The 27,656-nt window shown below is 56.0% G+C and overlaps 2 protein-coding genes across 11 annotated transcripts in view; one reads left to right on the plus strand and one right to left on the minus strand.

Annotated features, from left to right (window-relative positions):
* Nucleotides 1-5,702, plus strand: part of CCNQ (cyclin Q) — a 28,567-nt gene extending 22,865 nt beyond the window's left edge. Inside the window, exons 6-7 of one of the 2 annotated variants that reach the window (XR_009450779.1) lie at nucleotides 3,896-3,995; nucleotides 4,276-5,702. The gene's annotated coding sequence lies outside the window, so the exon portion shown is untranslated. Of the gene's footprint in view, nucleotides 1-3,895 lie in introns of both variants that reach the window. The other variant, XR_009450778.1, reaches the window with a different exon arrangement.
* A 77-nt stretch (nucleotides 5,703-5,779) lies between these two features.
* Nucleotides 5,780-27,656, minus strand: part of ATP2B3 (ATPase plasma membrane Ca2+ transporting 3) — a 52,417-nt gene continuing 30,540 nt past the window's right edge. For 2 of the 9 annotated variants that reach the window (XM_059680512.1, XM_059680511.1), the window contains 5 exons: nucleotides 27,145-27,356; nucleotides 25,100-25,207; nucleotides 22,946-23,128; nucleotides 17,390-17,476; nucleotides 5,780-6,301 (listed from right to left, as the gene is read on the minus strand). In XM_059680512.1, coding sequence (XP_059536495.1) covers nucleotides 5,981-6,301; nucleotides 17,390-17,476; nucleotides 22,946-23,128; nucleotides 25,100-25,207; nucleotides 27,145-27,356 — 911 coding nt within the window. In that variant the 3' untranslated portion in view covers nucleotides 5,780-5,980. Of the gene's footprint in view, nucleotides 6,302-17,254; nucleotides 17,477-17,807; nucleotides 17,874-20,366; nucleotides 21,743-22,945; nucleotides 23,129-25,099; nucleotides 25,208-27,144; nucleotides 27,357-27,656 lie in introns of those variants that run through there. The other 7 variants (XM_059680516.1, XM_059680515.1, XM_059680514.1 and 4 more) reach the window with 5 other exon arrangements.

Genomic DNA, 27,656 nt, shown 5'->3' on the forward strand with positions numbered 1-27,656 from the left:
CACAGGATATAAATGTGGTTTTTGTTGTTGTTGTTGTTCATTTGGGCTTCCTATTACCGTAAAAAATAATGGGGATTAAAGATATAAAATGTCCCCTCTCCTTTATTTTAGTGTCAAAAAGATCAGCAATGAGCCCAGCCAGTGTTGCTCAGTGGTTGAGCGTTGACCTATGAACCAGGAAGTCACGGTTCAATTCCCATTCAGGGTACATGCTCGGGGTTTCGGACTTCATCCCCAGTAGGGGGTGTGCAGGGGGCAGCTGATCAATGATTCTCTCTCATCATTGATGTTTCTCTCTCTCTCCCTTCCTGTCTGAAATCAATGAAAATAATTTAAATAAGGTCAGCAGTGAGAGATTGAGAAGATTGTCTAGGACCGGAAGCTCCCAGGAGCTTTTCAGTTCAGAGCACATCTTCATGACTGTAAAGTGATAAATGGCTGAGCCTTACTCGGCATGTCAACCTGGTAGAAGGAAGAGGGCAGCCAGGTCCTAGGAGGGACTTGGCCCATCTCTTCCTTTCCAACTGTGATGGAGTGAATGGTGTCCCCCAGAAGAGGTGCCCACATCCTACCCCTAGGGATGGGACCTTATTTGGAAATCACGTCTTTGCAGGTGTTGCCAAGGTGATATGAGATCCTACAGGAGTGGGGGTAGGGGACTAGTGCAACATGATTGGTGTCCTTAGAAGAAGAGAGGAGACACATAGAGAGGGAGAAGGCCATGGAAAGGCACAAATGCACAGGGAGAAGGTCATGTGACAATGGAGTCAGAGACAAGTGATGTGGCCATGAGCCAAGGACTGCCGGCCACCAGCAGAAGCTGGGAGAGACAAGGCAGGTCTCACCCCTCTAGCCTTGGAGTAAGCACGGTCCTGCCCACTCCTTGATTTCAGACTTCTGGCCTCCAGAATTATGACAGGATAAATGTTTGTTTGAAGCCCCCCAGTTTGTGGAACTTTGGTACAGGCCCCAGGACACGGGCCTCCCCCAGGCTACCAGGACACACCCTTGCTCCCAGGGCATCATTGGGTGTTGAAGACGGTGTCAGCTTTGTGGAGGGATGGGTGTTGTAGTGTTTCCTTGCCCCAAGCGATTTGGTTAAGTACCATTTCCCCCCAATGTCATATTTGATAGTGTGAATCCATGGAAAAGAATCCACAGACACAAATGGATGATTCTTTTAGGGGGAAGCAAAATATCTCTCCATCAGATGCTATCTTGCTATGGCATTTGGCCCAATTGAGACTTACTTAGCTTCATGGTTCAAGGTGGACTCACACATGAATGAAGAAGCAAGGGCTCTTTGTTATTTGTTTGCTGTTCTTAGCTCTTCATCTTTTTGAGAAATATAGATTCTGGTGGTTGAGAGGGAACGGAGAAGCCATTTTTTCTCCTTTCCTGGCACCTTCCCTGGAAAATGCATCCTCTGGCACTGCTAAGTCTAAAAGGGTGACGTGCGGAGTGGAGACATAGGGATATGAGGAAATGAAATGCGGGAGTCTTGATGCTGTCACCGCAGTGGTCATTTGCAAGTCCCAGATCAGAGCTGACTCTGTGACTCAGCTGGGGGCAGGCCACAGACCACAGATGTTCCATCGCACAGGTGTCCAAAGACACCTGGTTGAGTGCAGGAATGAATGGGGGAATGACCATGGAGAGGTGAATGAGTGAAATAATGGTTTTTCTTGCCATGTCTTTGGTTAAAGAGGAAGTCTGATTGGAAGCCTCGGGTACTACTTGGGGGAGGGGGGTATAAAATAGTGCAGGTGCTGTGGTAAACAGTTTGGCAGTTCATCAAAAAATTAAACATAGCGTTATTGTATAATCCAGAAATTCCAACTCTGAGTATCTGCCCAAACGGTTTGAAGGCAGGAACTCAAACATATACAGTGGGGCCTTGACTTACGAGTGTCCCAACTAACGAGTTTTTCGAGATACGAGCCGTCTCTCGGCAGATTTTCTGCTTTGAATTGCGAGCTGAAATCGGGTTACGAGCCAGCTTCAGATACCCCACCGCTAGTTGGCACAGCGAACGTCACAGTGAACGCCACAACATCAGCCCAGCATTTCAATTCATTGTAATGGTGAAAATTGATTTGACATACGAGTAATTTGAGTTACGAGCTCCATCACGGAACGAATTAAACTCGTAAGTCAAGGCCCCACTGTATTTGTGCACCAGTGTTCACAGCAGCATCACTCACAGTAGCCAAAAGGTGGGAGCAACCCAAGTAGCCATTGATGGAACATGGATGGACAAAACAGGGGCTATCCATGCCATGGAATGTCATTCAGAAGGAAATTCTGCCCTAGCCGGTTTGCCTCTGTGGATAGAGCATTGGCCCATGGACTGAAGGGTCCTGAGTTGGTTCCAGTCAAGGGCATGTACCTCGGTTGCAGGCTTCTCCGAAGCCTGAGTCCTGGTAGGGGCTCATTCGGGAGGCAACCAATCAATGTGTCTCTCTCACATTGATGTTTCCATTTCCCCCCCCTCCCTTCTGCTCTAAAAATCAATGGAGCCCTGCCGGGTTTGGCTCAGTGGATAGAGCGTCGGCCTGCGGACTGAGGGGTCCCAGGTTCGATTCCAGTCAAGGGCATGTACCTGGGTTGCGGGCACATCCCCAGCAGGGGATGTGCAGGAGGCAGCTGATCGATGTTTCTCTCTCATTGATGTTTCTAGCTCTCTATCCCTCTCTCTTCCTCTCTGTAAAAAATCAATAAAAAATAGATTAAATAAATAAATAAATAAATAAATAAATAAATAAATAAATATCAATGGAAAAAATATCCTCGAGTGAGGATTAACCAAAAAAAGAAGAAGAAGAAGAAAAAGAAGAAGAGGGAGTCTACCTGTGTGTCAAGGTCCTGGCATTGGGCTTGATTTGCTGGCGTTGAATTGTTGTGATCATCTCTGGTCCCCCACCTTCCTCTGAGGACACACCAGGGAGGACTTTCAGGCCAGGCCTTTCCAGGTCAAGGCAGTGAGAGGACTGCGATGCAAACCTCTGCCAGGAGCGCATCTGGCCCCCCAGGGCGGGTGAACCCCTTCCATCTGATCAGACTGGTGGCCATACACTCAGGGGAACCCCGCCACTCCCGGGGCTTGGCCCAGTGGGCAAAGCAGACGAACACACCTTTCTTTCGTTCCAGATGAGAATTCACCAAATAAATCACACGAGTTACCCAGACCAGGATTGTAGAAGCCTTTCATTTTTTTTTTTATACACAGAAATTTTGGTCTATTCTTTAATTAGGAAATTCAACTACAGACTTTAAATTAGTATGCATCTGTGGTCTTCCTCGTTAAGATATTTTTTTTGTTCATCTTTATAACAGGCAGATAAAAATGTAAAACATAGTTAATAACTGAACACGGTTGACCAAGCCATTCCATATAATATAATGTTTTATAGAGAGGGGCTCCCTGGTGACACAGGTCCCTCGGTCTGAAGACGACAGAAGCCAGAGCAATGAGCCGAGGTCACAGCCCCCCCGTTTCTGAACCACACACCCCACGGAAAGGCAACCTAGGACTAAACAGTCGACATGTACAGTAGGCAACTTTGTACAGCAGCAGCGAGGGTGCTTTAAATATATATGGACCGTCAGTTCTACCAGTGCGTCTACAACAGAATGAAAAGAAGCCCATGGGTGGAGCGTGATGGAGCTCATCTTCTTCCATTGAAACGTTTCCAACTTGACTTCTTTTAAGAACACAGACCCTCACCGAATTGAGTTGCCCTTTTTGTGGTGGTCGAAACAAGGACATAGGGGACAATGTACACATGGGTGACATTCTCGATGTGCCCTTTGGAAGAAAGGGATGGCTTTAAGTTATCTGGAGCTGGCATTTGAAGTGGGATTTTCTTTTTTAACCGAAATTCCTTTGCCCGAGGTTTGACTACTCCTGCTCAGGGGTGACGTGGCATCCATGCTAACAGTGCAGCCCAAGCATGTTTTGGCCGCCAGTGCGGATGCTCACGACGCAGGTGGAGGTAAGACGAGACCTAGCTGATGGGGAGCGCATGGGCGGGGGGGCGTGATGGGCGGACCAGCCTTGCCACCAGTCCAGCTACTGCTCAACTGCACCTGCAGTTTCCATTCTGACCCTCTGTCCCTCAGTCCCCAGCTGCCCCCCAGTGGCTCAACCCCAGGCCCCAGTGACAGGCACATGGAGGAGCCATGGTTGGACCCTATCTCCCTGGGAAACGTGAGACAGATGAATTCCGATGTTAAAAGGATCTCTGCTTTCTCTGTATTTCCCTCCCTGGCTAGGGTGCATTCGGGGAAACTGAGGCTTGGCACACTGGGTGCCCACACTGCAAGGAGAGGCTCCCGAGGGAACCATCTGGGGAGCCCAGGCCCAGCTCTCCGCACCTGCAGATAGGTGTTCGGCCCACGTGGTGAAGCTGACCTCCTCAGCCTTCCAGACTCACGAGAAAGTGCCACAGGTGGGATTAGAGCAACTGCCACGAGGGGCCATGGCTCCTGGGGACTTTGCCTCGGCATCTGGTTCCCTGATGTCGCTGTCAGTGGCTGCAGACACAAATCCATGCTGTCACGGGTCAGAGTTGTTGAATGAGAAGACTGGGGTCGGAAGAGCGCTAGGTGGGTTGTGACTGAGAACTTTCCGAGCAGTGTTATGGGCGCCTCGGCAACAACTACTTGGCATTTGCCAAAAAAGAATGGGAGTCCGGTGGGAGGTGCGAGAGGGCTGGGTCCGTATCGCAGCCACGTCAGCTCCTCTTGGGTTTTGGTGGTACCTCTTCCTCCACTGGTTTCTGTCTGATTCTTGTCACTCCTCCCCCTATTCCGGGTCCCCACATGGGGTTAGAGGCAGCAGGGGGCAGAGCTCTTGAACTTGGATTGTAGACAGAGAAAGCCCAGCAGCCAGAATTCAGCACTTGGAATTGGAATTGAAACCAAAGGAAAGTGAAAGCAAAATGCCCCCTTCTACCTCCTGGGAGGGATCATCCTCATCAATACTTTGGTATTTTCCTTTTAAATAAAAATTCCATCAAAAGGGTCTATTTTTTCCTCTATAGGCAGGGGTCTCAAAGTGCAAATGTTCCAACGGTAACCGCTTCCGTCTTAACCTCACCCTTCCCCTGACCTTCTGCTGGGAATCGCGATGGTGATACTGCCTGGGATGGCGCCAGGAGGAGGGGGGAGACAGGGGAGGAGGCTGGGAGCCCGGGGCAGGGCAAGCGACCAAAAAGCGATTCTTGCAGTCTAGTTCCCTGAACAAATCAACCTGCCACAATAAATAATGAAATTTCAAAAGAAGAACATCTGATAAGAGCAATGGAAAGATCATGCCGATAAATAGTTCCTTATTCTTTAAATATGCACGTATAGGCCTATACGCACACGCACACACACAGACTGCATGTGTCCCGGGGATGGGGTGCTTGGCGGTTCGCATACGTTTGCAGGCGGCTCTCTCGGGCGGGCGGGCTGTCTGGTGATGGGCATCCTTCCCAACCTTGCAAAGCAGTGCTCGCCTGCTTTCCTTTTGCATTGAATCTGTTGCTCCAATGGCTCTCCAGTGGGTGCAACAAAGTTGCCGAGAAACCAAAACCAACCCCGTGCCCCCACCGCACAGCCCAATGACAGAAATCTGGTGGCACTGTAGTGTTCATTAAAAAAAAGCTTCGATAGAAAAAAGTGGGGGACACGGCTCTTCTTGCTCTCTAGTTTTTCCTTCCTTCCTTCCTTCCTTCCTTCCTTCCTTCCTTCCTTCCTTCCTTCCTTCCTTCCTTCCTTCCTTCCTTCCTCCCCCTCCTCCTCCTCCTCCTCCTCCTCTTCCTCCTGCATCTCCTTGGTCCCAGGTAAGAAGCCTTGAATGGTTTGGCTTCTTGCAAGTGCTGTGCGAGCGAGCAACGTGTCCAGCCGCCATGGCTGTGCCCTCCTGCAGGCCTGTGTGTCCCGCCTGGGTGCCCGTGTGTGCGGGGGGTGCGCGTGCGGACAGCAGTTATGCTTAGAGGGACGTCTCCACGCTGTGGAGCGGGCTCCCGGGTCTGGAAGAAAACACTGACGAGGTAGCTGACTTGGTGCCATGCGTGGTCAGGTAGATGCCGCTGTCTATGGCGTTGTTGTTCTGGTTGGGGGAGGGGGGTGGGGGGGCCCGCAGGCGCTCCTCGTTCTCATCCACGTCCGTGTCATCTATGAGCGGGATGTTGTGGGTGTAGTCATTGATCAGGAATTCGGGCGTTGCCATGAAGTTATGGATGGAAGTCTTGGATTCCGGTTTCTCCAGGCCTTCGTAGAGCGAGCTACGGAATGCTTTCACCACTCGGATCTGGAGCGGAGGTGGAGGGACAGGGGCCCGAGGGGTGGGGGGAGGGGATAGTGGAGGGAGGGAGGGAGCAGGAGGGAGGGAAGGAGAGAAGAGAAAGAGAGGAGACAATCAACGGCAAACCAGGTGCTGGCAAGTTCCACCCACATCCATGGCAGGGGGTCATCGTGTGACAAATGCTCATCCACTGGAATGGACCGGTTGGGGTGGCTCTTGCCTGGCTGTGGTGAGGGTTTCAGTTTGGGTCTCGGTCTTGTCAACTGACTCACATGCAGGGCCAGTGGCGGTGGCTTGCCCTAGGTGGACCCAGGCAGATATTCTGGAATCCCTGAGTGACAGAAGCACCGGGTTCTCAGCTGCTACCTCCCCTTGCCCTGTGCTGGGGCTCGACTGGCTTAGGTGGCCCCTGGGGTCTCAGCCAGATCAGAATTCCAATTTGGTGGACCAGGAAGATGATGCGAAAAAGGGAGAATGCTGGAGAGGGCGCCACGCCTTCTCTTACCAGAAAGTCTATGGGTGCATTGCCAACCTTTCTTGAGTGGGTCTCCCTGCCTGGCTTCTCTAGGGATCTCTTCGCTTCCCTCCCAGCTCTCCTCGCCATAGCAGGCGCCCGCCATGCCCACACCATTCAGCCATCAGCGTCCCTGCTAAGCTCAGCAGCATTTGTGTCTCCATCTTTTTTGAGTCCTCAGGGATGCTCGACACAGCCAACTGCTCCTCTTTCTGGAAACTTCTGGCTTCCCAGGCATTGCCCATGTTTGGACCCCTCCTACCTCGCTGGCTACTCTGGCCCCATCTCCTCCACTGCTCCTTCTTCTGGCCTGGCCCTGGCCCTCCTCTCTGTCCACACCCCCAGGTCCACCTCCTAGCTCTGGACATGGCTCTGGGACTCATCTGACTATAGTCAGGGCCTATGGCCCAGGCCCTTCCTCAGAGCTCCACAATGCCCTGCTCCCAGAGCTTTCCAACCCCCCATCTGGAATCATCCAAGACTGAACATGGCTCCACTTTTGAGTGGCACCCACTAAGCCTGTCCCGTCCAGATGCTCTGATCCACGCTGGCAGTTCCTGTGTCTCTTTACAGCGTCTGGCCTGCAGTTCGGTGCATCTGACTGGCTCATCTTTTCCTTAGCAGACCCTTCCATCCACTCCGACTTTTCTATGCCTCCTTCCCTGGCCACCCCGCTAGCATCTGCAGACCTCAGGTCAACAAAACTCCCCAAAGGGAAGAGCTTCCCACAATGCCCTGCTCCCCCGCCCAGGCAGCACTCTGACCCTGCACCTCCCCGTGAGAGATCCTGCTCCCAAAATTAGCCACTGGGTCTCTCTGACACCTCCCTTCACTGGTGCTCCACCTTCGCTTACACGAGGGCGCAAGTCTCATCGGGCTTCCAAGCCACAGAGTTGCTGCCTTTCTTTGCTCACTTCCTGGCCCCCAGCCTGGGCCCAAGCTGGCTGGCCTTGTGCTGGGATGGGGAAGCCAGCCCCTCCCTATGTGAGAGGGTGAGCACCATGTGAGTCCCAAAGTCATTCCAGCCCCAAGGTTTTAGGATTTGGTTTTGTTGGTTTAGATAAGGTGTTGGCGAACTGTGGCCCAAGGGCTAACTCTGGCCCTCCGCCTGGTTTTGTAAATAAAGTTTTATTGGTACACAGCCGCGCTCTTCATGTATACATTGTCTATGGTTGCCTTCAAGATCCAAGGGCATTGTGTAGGTGGGACAGAGACTTGGCCTGCCAAGCCCTTTTTAAGGAGAAGTTTGCTGCCCCCTCATTTAGACCATGAATCACAATGTTGACAATGAGTCCCTTTCAATCCTCAGCATCTGCCCCGGTGCTCCTAGATCACTTTAAACCAGGCAAAACTCACAGCCTTTCAAGTGAAAAACACTGAGCCAAAGAGATGCATAAAATGGGCATTTTCTACCTCCATATACAAAATCAGGTTAGGATTTTCTCTGAATTTGGTGAAGCCACATCTTCCGGATTGCAGACGGCCGACTATTTGCACCTCGTTCCTTACTTCCCCCCAGATTGGCTTCGAGATCCGGGTCACACAGAAATCGAGAATCGCTTGCCAGGTTTAATAAAAAGAAACCGAATGTCCTTTTTTGTAGCCATTGTAGATAGACTTCACTATTTGGGCCTTTTCTGCTGCAGAATTCAGGGGGAGCCACCACGACATCTGCCGTGGCTACGTGCTGGTGTGGGATACCCATTTCAGCGGTGGGCCACACCCCCGAAGTCACAGAAATGAGAACAAGTTGCTGTCTGTCAATGTTGCCCTTGACCCTGAAGGGCCCTTTTGAGGTGGTTTTGCCAGCCAGGATCCCGTGACTCTGGCTACACCCTTTCCTCTTGCTGAGCCCATCCCTTCACTAAGAGCTGGGTCACGTGATCAGGCCAGGGCCCTGCTCAGACCCTCCTCTGGTCTCCATGTGCCTGGTTGAACTCCCAAGTCTTTGCCCAAGAAGGGTAGTCAACCCTCCCCTCCCAGCTTCTGCTGCTCTAAACCGGAAGTTTCCTCCAAGGTGGAACTGAAGACTCACTTTGATGCCTGTCTTGTCCCTGGCTTTGGAGGAGGGATTGGGCCTGCCTGTTGCCAAAACCTGGCACCCAGCAGTCGCTCAGTCACCAACAGGGGGCTCCAGGGCCCTCTGCTCAAACATTCCGCTGCTGGGGGCTTTCAGCTGATCTGCAGGCTCCACTCCCCTGCATGCAAATCTCGGGCTATTAACAAAGGGGTTGGCATTTGTCTTATGATGGGGAAGGGGTGGGGGGTTCAGGCCACTCAGTGCTGAAGGGCATAGTCAATTCCTGAGTCACTGGCTCAGTGAGAAGTGGCAAACATTTCTAAGAGATGCTTGCCCTGGAGGCCCGAGCTTGCACACGGGTGCCAGGGATGTCCTCACAGCGAGTGGGACCAGTACCCTTCCACAGCACAGGGCCCTCACTGCCTCCTCAGGCTCCTCTCCTGGCCTGGGATGGTCCCAGGGTGGGGTCCTCCATCTCTACCACTCTTACAGGGACCTCACACCCTCAAGGCTGTCTGTCAATGCCGCCTACAACCCACAGGCCGCCTTGATGCCAAGCACACCCTGTACTGCCACCACCTGTGTCTGCAGCCGGGGTCCGCCCCTCCCCAGTGCGCTAGATGTATGTGCCTGCTGCCCCTCACCTCTCCTTGGATGGCCAATGGCCTTTGAAGAAGGCTGCGGAGTGCCCTCAGCCTGGCCCTGCCCACCCTGGCCCTCACCTAGCCTTCCCGTCCCAGTGCAGGGCTCCAGCCGGGCCTCAGCTGGATACCTGAGCCCAGCGCCCCATCAGTGTGTCCCATAGGCCTTGGGTCCCAACCTCTTTGTGGTAGAACCTCCCACTGCTGCTGCTGCTGCCAGGCCTGCCAGGCCCTGGAGGCCCCTTGGGCTCCACCAGCCCTGAGGGCAGAGATTCCACTTGCCTGGACCCTCTGGGTAGCAGGCATCCCTGGGGGCCCTCCTCTCTGACTACTGAGTCAGGCCCTGCCCTCCCCCACCTGGCCCGTGGGGACTTCAAGCACTCCAATAGGAGAATTTTAAAGAAAAAGGAGCCCGGATGGTGTGGCTCAGTGGTTGAGCATCGACCTATGAACCAGGAGGTCACGGTTCGATTCCCGGTCAGGGCACATGCCTGGGTTGTGGGCTTGATCCCCAGTCGGGGGCATGCAAGAGGCAGCTGATTGATGATTCTCTCTCATCATGGATGTTTCTCTCTCTCTCTCTCTCGCTCTCTCTCTCTCTCCCTCTCCCTTGCTCTCTGAAACCAATAAAAATATATTTAAAAAAATAAACTAAGAGGATTCGTGGAAACACTCTCCATTAAGGATGAGTGACTCCGAGGGTATGGCTGAGGCCTCTGGGAAGGCCGGGGAGGATCCGGCCGGGCTGGGGTTGGGGGGCTCCCTGTGTCACCCTGACTGAAACACAATGTCCCCCCATGGCCCTACTTCCTCCTTTACTGCCTGGGCCCGCACCCACCCCAGGATGTTGCCCAGCCACCACCCTGTCCCTTGTCTAGGTTACTCATCTGTCCCATCTTGAAAGAGACTCTCTCTTGGTGCCAAAGTCGCCTCTGGCTGCTGGCGACGGCTTGGAGACAGTTGTTGGAACTCACAGCCTCCATTTCATTTCACCCTGTTTTCTCCTGCCTCCACTCCCTGGGGACCCCCTGCCCCCCGCTGAGCACCCAGGGTGCCCCTTATCACACCCCTGCTTCCCAGCCTGCCTTGGGTTTCCAGGTCCTCCTCCTTCCTCTTCTCATCCTCTCACGTCCAAGGGCGCAGTGCTCATCTTTGGGCCTTTTGTCTACACCAAGCATGTCAAACTTCCGGTGGGCCTCATGCCTCGTTTAGCAAGCAGCCCGCCGGCCTTGAGTTTGACATGCTTGGTCTACCCCCATGCGTTTCCTGCTGCTCGGTTCTGCCCTACTCAGGACCAGCTCCCCACCAGGCCCCCGCCCGTGACCTCCACAGTCTAGTCTCAGCACGGCAACCTGAGCAATCTTTTCAAACAGAAGCCAGAGCCTGCTACACCCACCACTGGTCCAAGCCCTTCAGTAGCTGTGCCTTCTGAGAAGGAAAACCTGAAGTCCTGACAGGGCCTGTCTCAGCCCTTCTCCTCCTCTTCCTCCTTTGCTATCTCCAGCCCAGGCCTCCTGGCTGTTCCCCAAGCGCGCCAGTCACACTCCTGCCCCAGGGCCTTCGCACGCCCTCTGCCGGGAAGGCTCTTCCCCAGTGAGCCCCCCCTCCCCCTCTTCACCACTGTCCGTCTTTAGAGTCGCAACCCGCCTGCCTCCCTCAGCACCCCTGCACCTCTTCTACTCCATTTTCTTCCCAACAGGGCTCACCCTTAAACAGCCCACACATCCCATTATCCTCTCCTCTGTCTTCTCTCTTGGGAACACAAGGCCCCCGAGGGCAGGGGTCTGTCTGTCTGGCTCACTGATGTCCCCAGCACCTAACATGGCACCTGCAACCAGCAGGGGTTCAGGGGCAAGCGCTGAAAGCAGGGGGCCCACCGGGCCTGGCAGTGTCTTCCACAATGGCTTTGCCAGCCCAGGGGCTCTGTACCCATGTCACTAGCTCACTAGCTGGCTGGAGTCCCCCCTCCTCCAAGCCATTGCACCTGCCCAGTCCCCTGCCCAGGGCATTCTTCTGCCAGACCCTCCCCAGCTGGCCTGTTCTCCTGATTTGGCACTTGGTTCCCAGGTCCAGCCTCTGTCCCGGACACAGCCTCTGTGTAAAACAGCGCTCCTGACACTCCTCCTGCTCTGCTTTCTTCTCTTCGGAGGCTGTGAGCATCTGACTCCATGTAAGCTGGCTTCTCTGCTTGTGTTTGCTGCCCACCCCCTGCCCCACATGTCAGCCCTGGCCTGCCTCCACCCGAACCGGGAGCTCCATTGGTGGGGATGGTGGGGGATGCTCCAGACTCACAGGGCCACCTCAGGCACACCGAGCTGAAGGCCGCGGCTGATTGTGTCAGACTCTGCAAAGGGGACCCTACTCCTGCGGAGGGGGGCAAAGGTCACGGCTGAAAGTGGAGATGCCTGCTTTTGGTTGGACCTTCAATCCCCTGAGTTGGCGATGAGGTGTGGGGGGGAGGGGGTGGAGAAGGGCTGGGAAAGCAGGGAGGCAAGCCGAGGGCTGAGGGAACACCCACCCCATTAAAGAAATGCAAAAAGGGAACCGAAAAGAAAGAAGAGAAAAATAATAGCAAAGGCTCCTGAACAACGATGACAACAGTCACAACAAAAACTATGCCTTCTGGCCTTGCCCTGCTGTGCTGTGGGAGCGGCAGGCTCTGGGGGTCCCCACGCTCTCTGTCCTCTCCTCACTGAATTCTTCTGACTCCTGCCACACCCTTCCGCTGCTCTCTCAAAGCCCCCCACACTTGACCAACACGCCTGTCTCTGTACCAACCAATCCAGAACCTTCTGCAGGGAGAAGGTACCTGTGGCCTCCCTTGGCATCTGAGCTTTGGATTTAGAGCAAATTCTGGACGCAGCAGCCAGGGGGCGCTGTGGGAACTGTTTCCCAGGTCCAGACCCTCCCTGCAGGTGTGAGCATGAACCACGACTTGAACGCAACACAAAGAGGTGTGGGGCGACGTGGCCACGATGGAAGGGGCAGCAGGGGGAGGGTTCCCTATCCTCGCCATGGGATTAGGAAACGTGAAAATCCAAACTTCAAACAGCTGGCCCTTTCCTGAGGGATTGAACCCAAACCAATCACAGACACAGCTTTGTGGATGTTGGCAAGCCAAAGTTGTGTGGAGATTGTCCCCTAGCCTGTGTGCAGGCGTGTGTGCCAATGGAAGCAGGATGTTGCATTGAGCTGACCCGTGCATGGCGAGTCCGGGGCTTTTCAGGGGATCAGCCTCGCCTCTCATCCGGGCCATGTCCAGCTGCAAGGCCTCGCATCAGCTTCCTGAGCTCCCTGGGCCCTGGCTCCCAGCCCTGGGAATCAGCCTAGAAGTGCCTACTGGGGAGGGCTCAGAGCAGGGCTTCCGGGGTCTGGCCTAGGCTGTGAGCTGCCGCGTGCTTTAGGAATTGCCTGGAAGGCCCTTGCCTGTGGTTGCAGGAAAGCTCGGGACTGGCAGGGCTGGTACTGTTTCTAGCGTGGAGACCATGCCCAGTGTGCCATAGCCAAGACAAAATGCCAATACACTATTCCCAGAAACCCGATGGGGAGACCTGGCTGTATGTCAATGAACTTCCTGAGAAAGGAGCAAACAAGGCTGCTTTTTCCTTTGCAAGGCTTCTTCGTCCACGGGACTGCCTCAGTGACAGGCTGCCGCCCTTGAGTGTGTGTGATGAGCGTGTTCCCTCGGGGCTCCAGGAGGGTGTGTCCAAGGCAATCTCGGGGGCTCACCTGGCCTGGCTTTGCCAAGTTGGACAGAAGGTTGCAAAAGCCAATGAAAATAAAGCAACTGCTGCCTGGCTGGCGTGGCTCAGTGGTTGAGCATCGGCCTATGAACCTGGAGGTCACAGTTCGATTCCAGGTCAGGGTGCATGCTCGGGCTGTGGGCTTGATTCCCAGTGGGAGGCGTGCAGGAGGCAGCCAATCAATGATTCACTCTCATCATTGATGTTTCTCTCTCTCCTCTCCCTTCCTCTCTGAAATCAATAAAAATATATTTTAAAAAATTAAGCAACTGCTGTGATCTGTTTGGGGCACGGTTAATCAGAACTGAAGAGCCCTGAGGGAGCCCTTCTGGCCACATCTTAGCAAACTCACTGCTGGCGCCTGTCCCTTTGGCAAGGCCGGGTCAGGAGCCCTGTCATGAACCACTGTCACAGTAAACGTTCGAGTATAGAGGCCCAGGCATGGCTTCAGGAAGGGCTGGGCCAGGCTCAGCTCCCTGTTGGCATGGGAGGGCCATGGGGCAAGTTGGTGGGGCTTTGAATGTGTGGCCTGGGAGGGCCTGCCGGGGTGTGTCTGCGTGCGCCAACTCACACCTGGAGGCAGCCATCTGGCGCCTGGACTTGCCGCTCATCGCTGGCCACACTTTAGGGGAATGTGATTGGGGCAGGAAAGGGGTGACTGATGTTCCAAGAGGGGATAGGATTTCGTACTCCTTTGGTTTAAAAAAAGACTGAAAATGGTTATTATTAAAGAATGCTCTCGTGACCTACTGGTGTGGGCCAGCCTCAAGGCCACAGCTGAGGTCCCGTGAGATGAGGCGGTGGCCATGTAGGGGAAGGTGCTACACGCTGGGCTGAGAATAAAGCAGCCATGATGGGAAGTGGCCCCCAGGCCAGGGAGGGTGGAGAAATGGCTGAGTAGGGGGGGAGGCAGCCAAGGCTCCCCCCCCACCCCCCACTGAGAGGTCATTGTGTGCCACTGAGGGAGCAGGGAGGGTGTTGGGACTCCCGGGTGGGCAAGATTTCGAGTGTGCACGCAGGCGTGGGGTGCCCAGGGGATATGAAGGGTGGGCAGGTGTGGATGTGGATACACTGAGTCCCAAGATTCACAGCCTCTCTGGCCTCCCCTGGTCACCCCTCCAGGAAGTGCCCCTCTCCCTCTAGTTCCAAGGTCAAGCTCCAGATACTCCCTGCATTGGCGCTATGTGCTGGGGCCTGAGGCAACAGATTGCTCTGGCCCTCAGGCTCCTTGTCCACACCCTGCACTGGGCCTTCCGCTCTCGCTCTTGGAGAGCCTGAGGCTCCCACCGGAAGTGGTGTCGGCCCAGGGGCCCGGATGTGTGGAGACACTTGCCCCAGCATGTGGGACAAGTATGGACTGGCTGGGGGGTGGGAAAGGAAGACAGGAACCTTTGCACAAGAATGGGAGTTTTCCTCGGGGAAACCTTTTGACCTGCGACCACCGCTCCTCCTACAATGCTGCCTCTTGCCTAGGCTGGGAGCTCTGTGGTGGCCGGCACCCTGCCTTCCTTCTGGCAAGTTCCAAGAGAGGGCGATGGCCTTGGGCTAACCCCAACTCTGCTAGGCCTTCCCCGAGGAGGGTGCTGGCTTTGGTGATTTCCTGGGGTCCTCGCAGCTCGGACTGGGGGCCGGTTCAGAGTTCCAAACCGATCTGCCACCTGGCGATGGCACGGAGCAGTTTGGGTCGGTGGCTTCCACAAACAGGTGCGTCCCCCGGTGTTGCCTGGTCTTCCAACCAGCATCTCTCTCCACAGTGGGGTCCTTTCTTTCTGAGGTGCTGCCACTTAACTGGGGTGAGCCTTTTAGGCCGACCCTTGTGAGTCAGGACATCGGGACCCCCTTGCTGTCACAGGAGGTGCTCAGCTCTCAGCGGGGCCTGCCACCTGCTCCTTGCCCAGAGGCACGTGGTGTGGAAGGGACAGCGGCCCTTCGTCTGGCCACATGACCAGGGGGAGAGGTGGCACTGCTGGGCTCCTGGAAGTGGGAAGATGGGGGTGGGGGTGGGGGATAGGTGGCTGCAGAAGGAAAGAAGGTACTAGGAGCTGAGGAAGAGGAGAGAAGCTGCCCCCCCCGTGCCCCCAGGGAGTGAGCCGGAGGAACTCAGAGGGAGCCAAAGCCAGCAGGCCTGGCCAGGAGCACAGAGGGGAGGCCTGGGCTGGAGCACTAGTGGGAAAAGGCCAGCGCTATGGAGAGAGCCTCAGGGGCATGCGCAGTGGGGTCCGTGTTGGCTGCTTTCCTCACAAGGCAACAGACAGGCAGATGGATAGACAGAAAGGGCAGAGAGAGATGGCAAAGGGGCATGTGGAGGAAGTCAAGGGCGGGGGTGGGGACGGACAGGTGTACATCAGCGTGTGTCCCTCAGGCAGACCCGCGTCCCCTCGGGTCCCCTTGTTCCCAGGAAGGAAGGTGCTGCCCAGCCGGGGCTTGGCTGAGTCTCAGGAGGCCGTGACCACTCCTGTCCTTAACTGTCTGGGTCGAGTGGTGGCTGGGCCCCTCTGGGATGAGGCCACAGCTTTTCAGTTCACCTGTGACATCTGTTGGCCACTAGCTGGGGCCCAGGTGGGTGGCCCAGCGAGTGTGAGAGGGGAGATGGACGAGCGTGTGCCTGCGGTTTGGAGAAGGGATGTGTGTGTTTCCAGAGGGGACAAGGTGGCCCGGCGGGGACCGGTACGGCTCACATCCCTTCCTTAAAGGGCAGCGTGGCCTGAAATGACAGCTTTAGCAAGAGGAGGGATGCCCCCCCCCCCACTGGGACCTCTCACCAGTTCCTAAAAAAAAATAAAAATAAAAGAAGAAGAAAAGAAAAGGAAAAAGGACAAGACACGACAAAGGAAACAAGGGAAAGAGATGAAATCAAGCAAAAGGAAATCCCAGGGTCCGGTGGGGAAAACGGCGTGGTTAATGGTCCCGTCTGCGGGCAAGTGGTGTGTTCACCGGGGGAGAGCTGCTGGTCTCACTGGAAGGAAAGGAAAGAGGAAGCATCGAACCATCCCGGCAGGGACTCTGGGCTCATACTCGAAGGTTTACTGTTCGGTTTTGGAAAATCTCCAGTTTGTTACAAGAAGCAGGAGGCTCTGGGTGGGAGCAGGGGGCCCACACCGTTCCCTGGGCTGGCGGGTTCCATGGCCTAGTGGCTCACCCTTTGTCTTTGTGAAAAGATGTGAGTAGTTAGGGGAGTTTCTACCTCTCCAGGCCAGCCCCTGGGTTCTCTGGAAATGTGACGGACATGGCAGAAACATGGACCATATAGAAGGGAGTTGATTTCTCCCAGTTTCTCAAAGGGAGGAGGAGAAAGGGTGGACCAGATTGGGTTAAGACCTGCCCATGCCCAGGCCTGTTTGGAAAGAGTGATGGTACATTGGGAACCGACGGGAATGTAAAGTGCAGGCTGGGGGTGTGAGGAAGGCTCCAGCTCATGGTAGGCCTCAGGCACCTCTAACCCCCGGGTGGGGAGGGCTCAGGGCAGGGCCTACGGGGCAGGTAGCACCCGAGCAGGAGCAGCTGGCCACCACCAAGCCCATCTAGGAACACGTGGCAGAGGCCCCCTGAAGCTCACATCAGGCCTGGTGCCTTTGGAAACCACCTCAAGGAAAGTTCTGGAAGCTGACACTTTAGTCCCCAATAGGAGGGCTGGATTCTTCCGCTGCCAGTGATGCCCCAAAGGCACCTGCCTTCCCCTCCAGCCCTGGAAGGTGACCCTGAGCCTGCTTGCCTCCCTTTCGCTGCCCCACCGAACACCGACCGAGGTGCCCCCTCCACCCCTGACACCAGACACCACCAGCCCAAGTTCATGAAGAACCGTCGGCAAATGCAGACGAGTTCAAGAAAAGAAAACCAGTGACAGAAGGAGCACTAAATGCAAACCAAAAAACCAAACAAAAGGACAGAAGGTCCAGCAGTGCCATGGATTCAGTACATTTCATAAGAGAATATGGCTTTGGCGAGACACACCATCTGGGCGGGAAGGACTGGACAGGGCAGTAAAGAAAGAACGGAAAAGCCACGGTGAGCGGAGGATGCAAGACTGGAAAAAAGAGAAGGAAGAGTTGGAGAGGCTTTTTCTCCCCCAGAGATGCCATTTATGAGAGAAAAGGGGACTCAAGACTCACTCCCAGCGGCACTGGTGGGATTGGCAGCAGAGAGAATTACGTGAGTAGGGGTAGAAAGATTGGTTACGTCATGGAGCTGGCTGAGGACCGAAGACCGCCGGCGCACGGCACCCTGAAATGAACCGCTTCTCTTGAAGGTACTCACTACCTCCATCTGTGGGAGAGAAAATGAGATAAAGTTTGGCTTGCACTGTTGTCCGGGCTAGCGCACAGGGGTGGGGCTGGGCGAGGACAGGGACCACACTGGGCATATATCGTGACAGCAAAGCCTCATCTAGGTCGCCCAGCTCCCTGGCGGGGCCATGGCCATGGCTGTGGCCATGGCCCAGGCCGGCCTCTGTGTCATCCACCAAGAGAGGGTTTTGCTGAGCAAATTGATTAGCGCTCAGAAGACTGGGAGGGCGGGTGGTTAACAACCAGGCACACTGCAAACGTTTAGTCATTTGCATTCACATTAAGCTCATGGCAAGCCACTCATCAAATACCTGTGTCTGCAATACTTTGTTATCCTAGGTCAGTGGGTCTCAACCTTTTTTTCCGCCCCAACACACCTGAGGGATATGACACACTCCTATTAGAAACAAGGCTCCCTGTGGCACCACAGGGGGACAGGAGCCCTTCCCTGGGCCTGTCCTTTGTTTATCCTGCACCTCACCCTGCCAGCCTGCCCTGCCCTGCCGGGAGGTGTGGCCATCATACTTCTTCTATGATCATCCAAGTGATTGAGGGGCACCCAGGGGAAGCCTTGGTGGAAGAATGGATTTAAAAAGAGGCTGGTGTCGCTCAGTGGTTGAGCATCAACCTATGAACCAGGAGGTTCAATTCCTGGTCAGGGCACATGCCTGGGTTGTGGGCTCTATCCCCAGTGTGGGACGTGCAGGAGGCAGGCAATCAATGATTCTCTCTCATCATTGATGTCTCTCTCTCTCTCTCTCCCTCCCTCTCCCTTCCTCTCTGAAATAAAAATATATTAAAAAATGAAAAATAAAAGAGGGGAGGGGCCACAGGAAAGGCAGGAGGGAGAGCAGAGAGCCCTGATTCTGGGGAGCAGGCAGGTTTTTGCTTTGTCCCCCACCTTTTAAGCTTCCTAAAAGTCAAAAGGGAAGTGGGTCTTCAGAAAATGAGAACCATATGGGTGAACTCGCTGGGAGTCAAGCGTCTTTGGACTTCCTGACCCGACCTTGGACTGGCATGGGGGCCCAGGGGTGGACAGACCTGGGTGTGGGGCTCCCAGGAACTGCAACTGAGCGGCCACAGTGAACGCCCAGTGTTGTGCGACCATGTGCCTAGATTCTGGGAGGCCAGCCAGTGTGGCACACTTTTGGCCACCTCTTTGGGAATGCCCTCAGTGTGGGGGTGACTGGGGGAATCTTCGGTCTTAGAAGGTGGGTTTGATTTGTGGAAAGTGTTCTGTAGCTCATTGGATGATGTGAACAGCGAAGCAAGTATGCATTTCTGGAGCCTGGAATGCACTGTTGACCTGATGTGGGCCCAACGACCTGCCCCACCCTCAAGCCCCTGCCGTAGCTACGAGGTGGCCACCAGGTTCAGCGGGGTATCTGACAGGTAGGCTTCTCAGAAGAAGGCAGCTTGAGTGATGAGACTCCCCCTACCCCAACCCAAATGAGGACGCCACAGAAAAGACTTATTGTCATGGATCTGGCCGCCGAGCCCCCCTTCTGCCCAGCACATCCCACTCTTGAATAGGGGACCCTCAGGACCAAGACTGAGACCCGTGAGTAAGGCATGCTGAGCCCCGTGGAGGGCTGGCACACTGCTGGACGTGCCTCCACACACTGAAGGATGATGACCCGTGACCCATGCCGTGATGTCGCCGTCCCTTGGGGGGAGGGTGTGTCTCCTCCTTACATTGAGCAGATGCTTCTAAGGCTATGGACGTAGGTCTGTTTCAAGAGGGGACTCTTGCTGTGGCAAAGGTGACGAGGGAAGGGAAAGATGCCTTTCTTGCCTCTGATTTGGCCTCTCCGTGTGGTGTCCAGATGGGATGATGGTATCAGTCAAAATACTGCAAAACTGTCACCCATCCTCCACCCCCGGAAGCCCAATTGCTGCTGAAACTTCTCGCTGGTTCATAGAGAATGTGCAATACACCGCGTCATGAGCGCTCCAAGAAGCTCCGTGCTCTGGGTTTCAAGGACTCTCTTTTTATTGTGGTGCATTCATATGTTAGTATGAAATGATGGTGAGCGCAAGTAGCAGGTTAGAAATGCCCCCTCTTAGCAACATGAAGAGCTGTGCTGGCCTCCGAAGCCTGGGCAGAGATTTTGCGGTTCACAAAATCCAGAAATCTAGGGCCAAGTACCCAGACAACGTTTCTCTTAGCTTGGGATGTACATACAACCCGGGGGAGCTTTATTTCTGTTTTTGTTTGTTTTTTTTCAAGCAGGTATTTTGCATCAAAAAGAACATACACTGTTAAAAAGTGAGCTAAAGTAACCAATCGGTTTCGGCATTGTTGAGAAGGGTGGGAAATCTGACGTGACAAGGTCAAGATCTCACGGAGGAATGAGTGGATCAGGGCACGGAGACTTGGGCCCCAGCAGGCCCATGCTCCCACTGGGTGACCTCGGTTGAGTCCTTTCTCTCTGGGCCCTGTTTCCTCTTGTGTAGAGCAGGGACCTGACCGGCCAGTGTCTACATGGACACTGCTAGTCCCAACAGCCTGGAAGTCCAAGACTGCGACTGCGGGGACCACTCCATAAGCCAGGCAGCAGCGCCTGCCCAGAGCCCACAGGTACACAGGACGCAGACGCGCAGGTGGCCGGGGCTGACCTTCCTTGAGATGCCTCACATCCGGGCAGGGTTGTTGTCTCAGCTGCTAGAAAAGCTAGGCTCAACCTTAGGTTCACTGATGGGCTGACCAGGGCAGGCAAGGTGCTGCTGCACTCCCTCCCACCCTCACCCCTGCCAATGCTCTGCATGATGGACAAGAGCCCATCAGGGCCAGGCCAGGGTGGGTGGGGCTTACAGCCCAGTGGCCAGAAGGCAATGGGGAGACCTAGACACCTGGCTACAAAGGCCACACAGCTTAGGTACTCGGCACAGAGACCTGGCTTCCTGCTGCTCCACTGCAGAAGCCCCTCGGACCCCTGGGGAGCCCCTTAAACATGGAGTTCCTTGGTGCCACCTCACCCAGCCCTAAAGCACCCTGAGCTCTGGGGGCAGTCCTGCACGCTGCAGCTTTGGGACGCCCCCTGGGGGAACGTGCTCCTCACTGACTCCAGCGCCCTGGGCAGGGTGCACAGATGGCTGGCCACGGGAGAAAGAAGAGCCATGAGTATATGTGCCGAGCATCCGCGAGGGTCCACGGTGGCGGGAGGGAGTGGACTCTGAGAAGGCTTCACAAGGCGGTGGCCTTTGAGTGGGCAGCTGCAGGATGAGGGGGGATCCCCCGAGGGGACACAGCGGGAGCTGGGGAGGCCTGGAGCCCGGACAGGTGGCCAGCACGGAGGCACAGCAAAGCGGGAGGCGGGGGGGAGCGGAGCGCACATCTGGAAAGGCAGCAGGGGGTCACAGGGGCGCAGGGGGTGTGGGGTGACACCAAGAGGCAGGGGCTCGAAGGCCACTGTCTGGACCCTGGACTTCACCCTTAGGACAAGGGGAAGAGGCTACAGGGGTGAAGGAGTGGAGAGTGGCGCTGGAGGGGCCAGGCTGAGCAAGGGCTGGTGGAGCTGGCAGAAGGCTGGGAGCTCATGGCCACAGTTGAGGCTGGAGCCTGGGGAAGAGAGGAGGGGTGTCTGAGGCGGAGCCCCATGACCCCCCAGGCGCTGTGCGGAGTAGCTGCAGAGCTGTGTGCACCAGGAGGTAGCACTGGGCCTGGGGCTTTGGGCACACTGCGTGGAAGAGTCTTTGGGACGAGTCTGTGGCGATGTGTGCCGGGCTGGCGGGCAGACATGGAGAGAGATGTGTCTCAGGTCCTGCCCCAGGCCGAGGGGTCCAAGTTGCCTAAGCAGACTCTGGAGAAGGGCCGAGCAGTCCGGGATCCTTCCTTCTGGTGGGACCCCAGGAGGAGAAGCAATCGGAGCCAGGTCAGGGGCAGTGGGGCTGGGGGTCCTGGGCTGGAGGTGGGGGGAGCGGGGAGTGGGGGGAGCAGGAAGCCCAGGAGGGGCGGGAAATGGCTATGCTGAGCCGATGCTGTGATGCGAGGGGCCGGGGTGGCAGCAGAACTGGGAACTTGCATTCGAGGAGGCCGCGCTGAGCCGATGAACCATGCCGAGGCCCCGGGGTGTGCGGGGAGACAAGAAGAGGCTCTGAGATGTCCCTGGGGCTCTGGAGTCACAGGTCAGGAGCTGGGGGGCTGGGAGGAGGTGAGCTGGGGCTGGGAGGTGAGCTGGTGGCCGAACCCAGGGTGGGTGCTGGGAGGCATCTTGATGAGGGCGCGGCGCTCTGCGGTTCTAGGCTGGACGGAGGAGGCGGTGGTGAGTGAGGGGCACCGGGCACTGGCGGAGACCAGCATCTGTCTGTGGGGCAGGTCGGCGGGGGCTGGATGGAGCTGAATGAATGAACGGGGCTGCAGGTGACTGGAGGGGGCGGAGGGCGGAGGGTCAGGCAGGATCCCTGATCCGCACATGGGGCAGCTCTCACCCGCTCCTCCTTCCTTCCCTATCGTGTCCGACGCCCCCGGGTCCGGGGGATTTTCAACACACGAGGGCCACAGCAGGGTGGACCGATGTCTCAGCGGGAGGCGGGGGTGGCAGGCGGGAGCAGAGAGCGAGGTGGAGAGGGGACAGCAAGCCGCCAGGGACAGCAGGGATGACGGCACTTCCGGAAGGGCGCTGGGAAGAAGCTTCGAAGCAGGAAGGAAGGAGGGACAGCCTGACCCCGAGAGCCGGGAGGATGCCTTGTAGACCTTGACGCGAGCCTCTGGGACGCTGAGGGCAGAGGCTAGGCTGCGATGGGATCACAAGTGAGCGCATGGGAAAACCATGGAGAGACAGCGAGTATGGAACATTCTGGCAAGAAGGCTGGCTGAGAAGAGCTGGGGGCAGAGAGCGGGGCGGGCTCTGGCGGGTGGGCTCTTGTGAAATCTTGGCCAGGGCTCACGGCTGGGCAGTCGTGGCTGTGGGACTTGATAGAGGACAGCAGCCCTGATATTTGTAGAGTGGGGTGACCAGAAAGGACCAACTTGGTGGCCGGAGTCCATGACCCAAACGACATCGTTCCACGGAATCCCCAACAGAACCCAGTGAACAGTGAGCTCGCCAAGGGCTACTTGAAATGGCATCTGGGTCATCCCCGGAATGTCCCTTCCCTGTGACCTGGGGGCAGTTCCCGCCACATACAGCGAGGCCCAGCAGCTCCTCAGAGCCCCCAGAGACACAGCGACTGGTCACAGCACACACCTGCAGCTGACACCTGTCCCCACTACGGGAAGGCCAGCTGGGCTCTGAGGGAGGTGGCGGGCCACCTCAGTGCCACAGCTGCCAGAGGGTATGTGTGTGGATGGCATAGGGACACTAGCCACTGCCCGCATTGATCGTGGCCGCGAGACCCAAGACTTTGCCTGTCAGTCCCCTGCTCAACACGCCCATTCGCTGCCTGTTGCTTGCTTGCCACCCTCCGGAAGCAGAAAAGCCGAGTGGCCTAGCGCGTGGCAGCTTACCTGCGTCTGGATCCGGTTGAGGCCCCGGAACCAGAGGATCTGGCCTCTGCGGAGCTCCCGCTCGGCGTGGTCAATTTCTTCCTCCCCCTCGGCCAGCTCCTCATCAGTCATCTCGTCCTTCCCAGGCCCGTGCCCCGCCTCCTTCAGGCACTTGAGCTGGCTGGTGGGAATCGTGGCGATGACCTGGGGGCCAGAGGCGAGGGACAGCAGGCGGGAGTGGCCATCAGAGCAGGGCCGGGCTTTTCAGGGCGAGAGCTCTGCGGGGCCCAGAAGGGACCCAGGCTGCCCAGCTCCCTCTGACAATGGCTGAGGCAGGTGTCCGTGTATCCCCACACCCAGGACTGGACATCCCTTCCTTGTCCCTGAGGCTTCATGCCTGGGCCACTTGTGCCTGGTGCCAACTCCATACTCCAGAGGGAGAGCCAGCCTCTTCCCTCTGAGGGGCTTGGTTTCCCGTGTTCATCAAAGAAAACAGATCCAGCCCGACCGGTGTGGCTCAGTGGTTGAGCATTGACCTTTGAACCAGGAGGTCACAGTTCGATTCCCAGTCAGGGCACATGTCCAGATTGCCGGCTCGATCCCCAGTGTGGGGCGTGCGGGAGGCAGCTAATGAGTGATTCTCTCTCATCACTGATGTTTTTATCTCTCTCTCCCTCTCCCTTCCTCTCTAAAATCAATACAAATATATTTTTTAAAAAAGAGAGAGCAGACCCAGAGCTGGCCCTGGGGGAGCTGGTGTGCATGCCTATGGCTCCTCCTTGTCGTCCCCCAGCCAAGCAGAGGGCCACAGGAGCAGCTGGTGCAACCTTCGCAAGTAATGTGTGAATTAAGGGATTTGTTTTACCAGATGGAACTCTGTCCTTAGCCCTCAGCTCCTGGGAGGGACCTCTAGGTACCTGACCTCTAGGTACCTGACCTCTAGGTACCTGGCAGCGCTGCCTGAGGAGGAGGCCTTGGTTTGCCTGGGCGCGCGCTCTGCAGGTAGTCTATACTGACAGTGCTGTCTGAGGGGGGGTTGGGCCCAACATACGACCTTGGCCTCCAGGGGCTGGAGCCTGAGACCGAGGTCAGCCACGTGGGCGTCCCAGGCCTGCAGGACCCACTCCCAGGAAAGTCCCTGCACACCGTGGCCAGGGATGCTTTCCTGGTGGCAGCGCCCGTGCGTGTTGGCACATCAGTGTCGGGGCCTGGAAGCTGCGCCGGTCTCTCCTGCACCCGCTCTATGTAGACTTGATCTTGGACTTCCAGGCCCTATTGCTGTTGGAGAATAACCTACGCTGTCTAAGCCACCCAGTCTGTGGTGGCCTGAGGTGAGTAACACACAGGACAGAGTGGATCCAGGGCTCAGCATCCTACGCAGTGTTCTAGATTCCGGAGAAACGCTTTCAGAGGCCTGGGCGGCCCCTCCCTTTCTTCCTGACTTAATCCTCAGGTACTGTGACACCTCCACCCCAAACACACACACACACACACACACACACACACACACACACACACACACACACACGGCTTTGACTGCAACCACAGAGCTTGAGGTGTCCGGGTTTCACTTTCCTTCAGCTCAAAGTATTTCCTCATTTCCCTCACAGCAGGATGTTGTTTTCAGATAGGTGGGGATTTCCCAAGGCACCCAGTGTTAAGGGATGATTCCCAGGTCCTAGCATGAAAAGGGGAGTGATGGGTGGTTTTGCCAAGGCCCTGTGACATTCCCGCCATGGCCCTTTACCTTCTTTCTGCTGACACTGTCGCTTGTGGCCTTGCCACCTGAGTCGTGGCATGTCCCACGTCTGAGCCCCGCTGTGTAGTGCCGCCAACCTGAATATGCCACATGCTTTCCCAGGCTTGGGCTCCGAGGCTCTGGAGCAAGGAGCAGGGGCAGGGGTCCCTGAGCTGCCCACCATTCCCTGACCTGGACTGTTGCAGAGCAGAAGCGATGGGGGCGGGACTGGGAAAGCTGATAAGACAGGGGGAAGGGGGCGGGACTAGGAAAGCCAATGAGATGGGGGGAGGGGGCGGGATTAGGGAAGCTGATGAGACGGGGGAAGAGGGCAGGACCAGGAAAGCCAATGAGATGGGGGAGGGGGGCGGGACTAGGGAAGCTGATGAGACAGGGGGAAGGAGGTGGGACTAGTGAAGCTGATAAAACAGACTCACCTGGCCCCAGACCAGCTCCCCAATACCAACAAACAGGCACCAGAGCCACTGCTCCGTGGACAGCGGGGAGCAGCTGAAGGGCTTTCCACCAAACTGGACGATGACAATCTGCAGGAGAGGGTGGGAGGGAGGCGGGTCCAGCCGGCACACCTATTCATACCACCCTCTTCCTCTAGTACTCGAGGTCCATCCCATCCTGCCCTGCGGGCGGGCCCGCCCTGCTCAGAGGCTCAGAAAGGCTGCTGCTTTTCCCAGGCAGGTGGGCTCAGCGGATGAACCGCATTTCCAGCTTCTGTAAATTTGATTCTTTAACCCTTTGCGTGCCGACCAACATCCTAGGAACTATGCTAAAATTGCCAAGGCATTTTTGCTGACTTTACAGCAGTTTAGGAAAAAAAAACTTCATAAAATTGTAGTACCTGTAAAAAATTAGGCAGATAAATGCCAGTGGTCAATTTCAGAACTACAAACATTCGGCATCATAAGTAATCTGCACTTAGGTGCTATCTGCCATTAAAGAGTGGACTACCAGCATCTAATGTGACACTGCAGGAGGAGCGCGATAGCGCTCTCGGCACTTTTGGCGAAAGACAGGAGGAGCGGGATCGCACTCCCTGGCACTCTAGGGGTTAACATTTACGCTGCGTGCATACACTGGACACGCTTTGTTCTGGACAGCCCTGGGCACACCAGCGTCACCTCGCCAGGCCTCCTGCTCCCTCATTGCCTTCTCCTTGAGAGAAAGTCTCCACCTAGTGGCGAGCTTTTAAAATACAGACCAACGGGCTCTCACACTTCAGGCCACTGTCCTCCGCCCCATTCACCCAGAGCCAGGTTCCGGACAACCAGGGACAGCCCAGCCCTCCCCCCGCAACCCTGAAATCACTCGCACTAGCGCGTCCTCAGCCTACTCACCCCACCTCACAGCTCTTCTTTCTTAAAATTTTTTTTTTAACCTTTATTGTTGCGAGTATTACGGATGTCTCCTCTTCCTCCCTATTGCCCCCCCACCCCCCCCAACCCGGTTTTTGTCCAGCCCCAGGCCTTCACCACCCTGTTGTCCATAGACAATGCATATACGCATATAAGTTCTTTGGTTAATCTCTTCCTGCCCCCCTCCCTTTCCTCTGTCGCTACCCTCTCCCTCAGCCTCCTGACTGGCCCTGGTAGCCCCCCATAGTGGGGCAGACCCCTCCTCCGAGAACTGTGAGGAACAAGTATTCTGGCCTGTGGGCCTCACTATGTCACATGTTTTATGAATGTACCCTCTGTTCAAATGCTCAGCCCTCCTGGGAAGCAGACTGGGCAGCCTGTGGCAGGCAGAGGCCTGTGTGTCAGCACAAGGGAAACGGCTGTTAGAAATGGCCATGGCTGACCCAGTGGGACCTGTGAGAAGGTCAGGTCTGAGGAGGCCCCTGAGCCCCTCTGGATCCAGCAGGTGGACACAGGGTGAGGCCTGTTTTTATTCTAAAGAAGCCAGGCCAACCCTGGCCGGTTTGGCTCAGTGGATAGAGTGTCTGCCTGTGGACCAAAGGGTCCTGGGTTCAATTCTGGTCAAGGGCACCTTCCAGTTAAGGGCATGTATCATGGTTGCAGGCTCCTCCCTGGCCCGGACACTGGTCAGGGCGCATACAGGAGACAACCAATCAATGTGTTTCTCTCACATCGATGTTTCTCTCTCTGTCTTTCCCTCTCTCATCCACTCTCTCTAAAAATCAATGGAAAAATATCATCAGGTGGGAATTAAAAAAAAAAAGAAAAAAGAGGCCAGGCTGGCCGATGTGGTTCAGTGGTTGAGCATCGACCTATGAACCAGGAGGTCACGGTTTGATTCCCAGTCAGGGCACATGCCCGGGTTGTGGGCTTGATCCCAGTGTGGAGCATGCAGGAGGCAGCCAATCAATGATTCTCTCTCATCATTGATGTTTCTATCTCTCCCTCTCCTTTCCTCTCTGATATTAATAAAAATATTAAAAAATAGTAAAGAGGCCAGTAGCAAGGGGACATGCTCCCCGCCTCTCCCAAGAGTGGGCCCTTCCCCCTACCTGAATGGCAAAGGTGCCCAGGACGATGGTGCAGAAGATGGGGTTGCCAAAGATACCATGGAAGACGTTGCGCTCGCCATGGATCTTGCGGGCATTGATCTCATTGAAGAGCTGCATCATGACGAAGGTGTTAAAGATGATGGTGTAGTGCTCCGAGGGCGGCGAGTGCAGGGGCGCGTTCCTCCCGCTGTCGATGTCGAAGAAAAGCTCCCCTGTAAGCCAAGGGCCACGTGAGGGGAGCAGGGCCCTGAGCCAGGCACAGCCCTAACCCCTTGGCGAGACAGCCAAGATCAGCGGCAGGACCTGGGCGGGGGTGAGGGACTGGCACCAAAACCTGAAACCCGAGGGCAGAAATGAAGAAATTAAGACAGGCCAGGCTGGCATGGCTCAGTGGTTGAGCATGGACCTATGAACCAGGAGGTCACGGTTCAGTTCTGGGTCAGGGCACATGCCTGGATTGTGGGCTCGATGCCCAGTGTGGGCATGCAGGAGGCAGCAAATCACTGACTCTC

Source organism: Myotis daubentonii, chromosome X (assembly GCF_963259705.1).
Source record: "Myotis daubentonii chromosome X, mMyoDau2.1, whole genome shotgun sequence".
NCBI lineage: Eukaryota > Metazoa > Chordata > Mammalia > Chiroptera > Vespertilionidae > Myotis > Myotis daubentonii.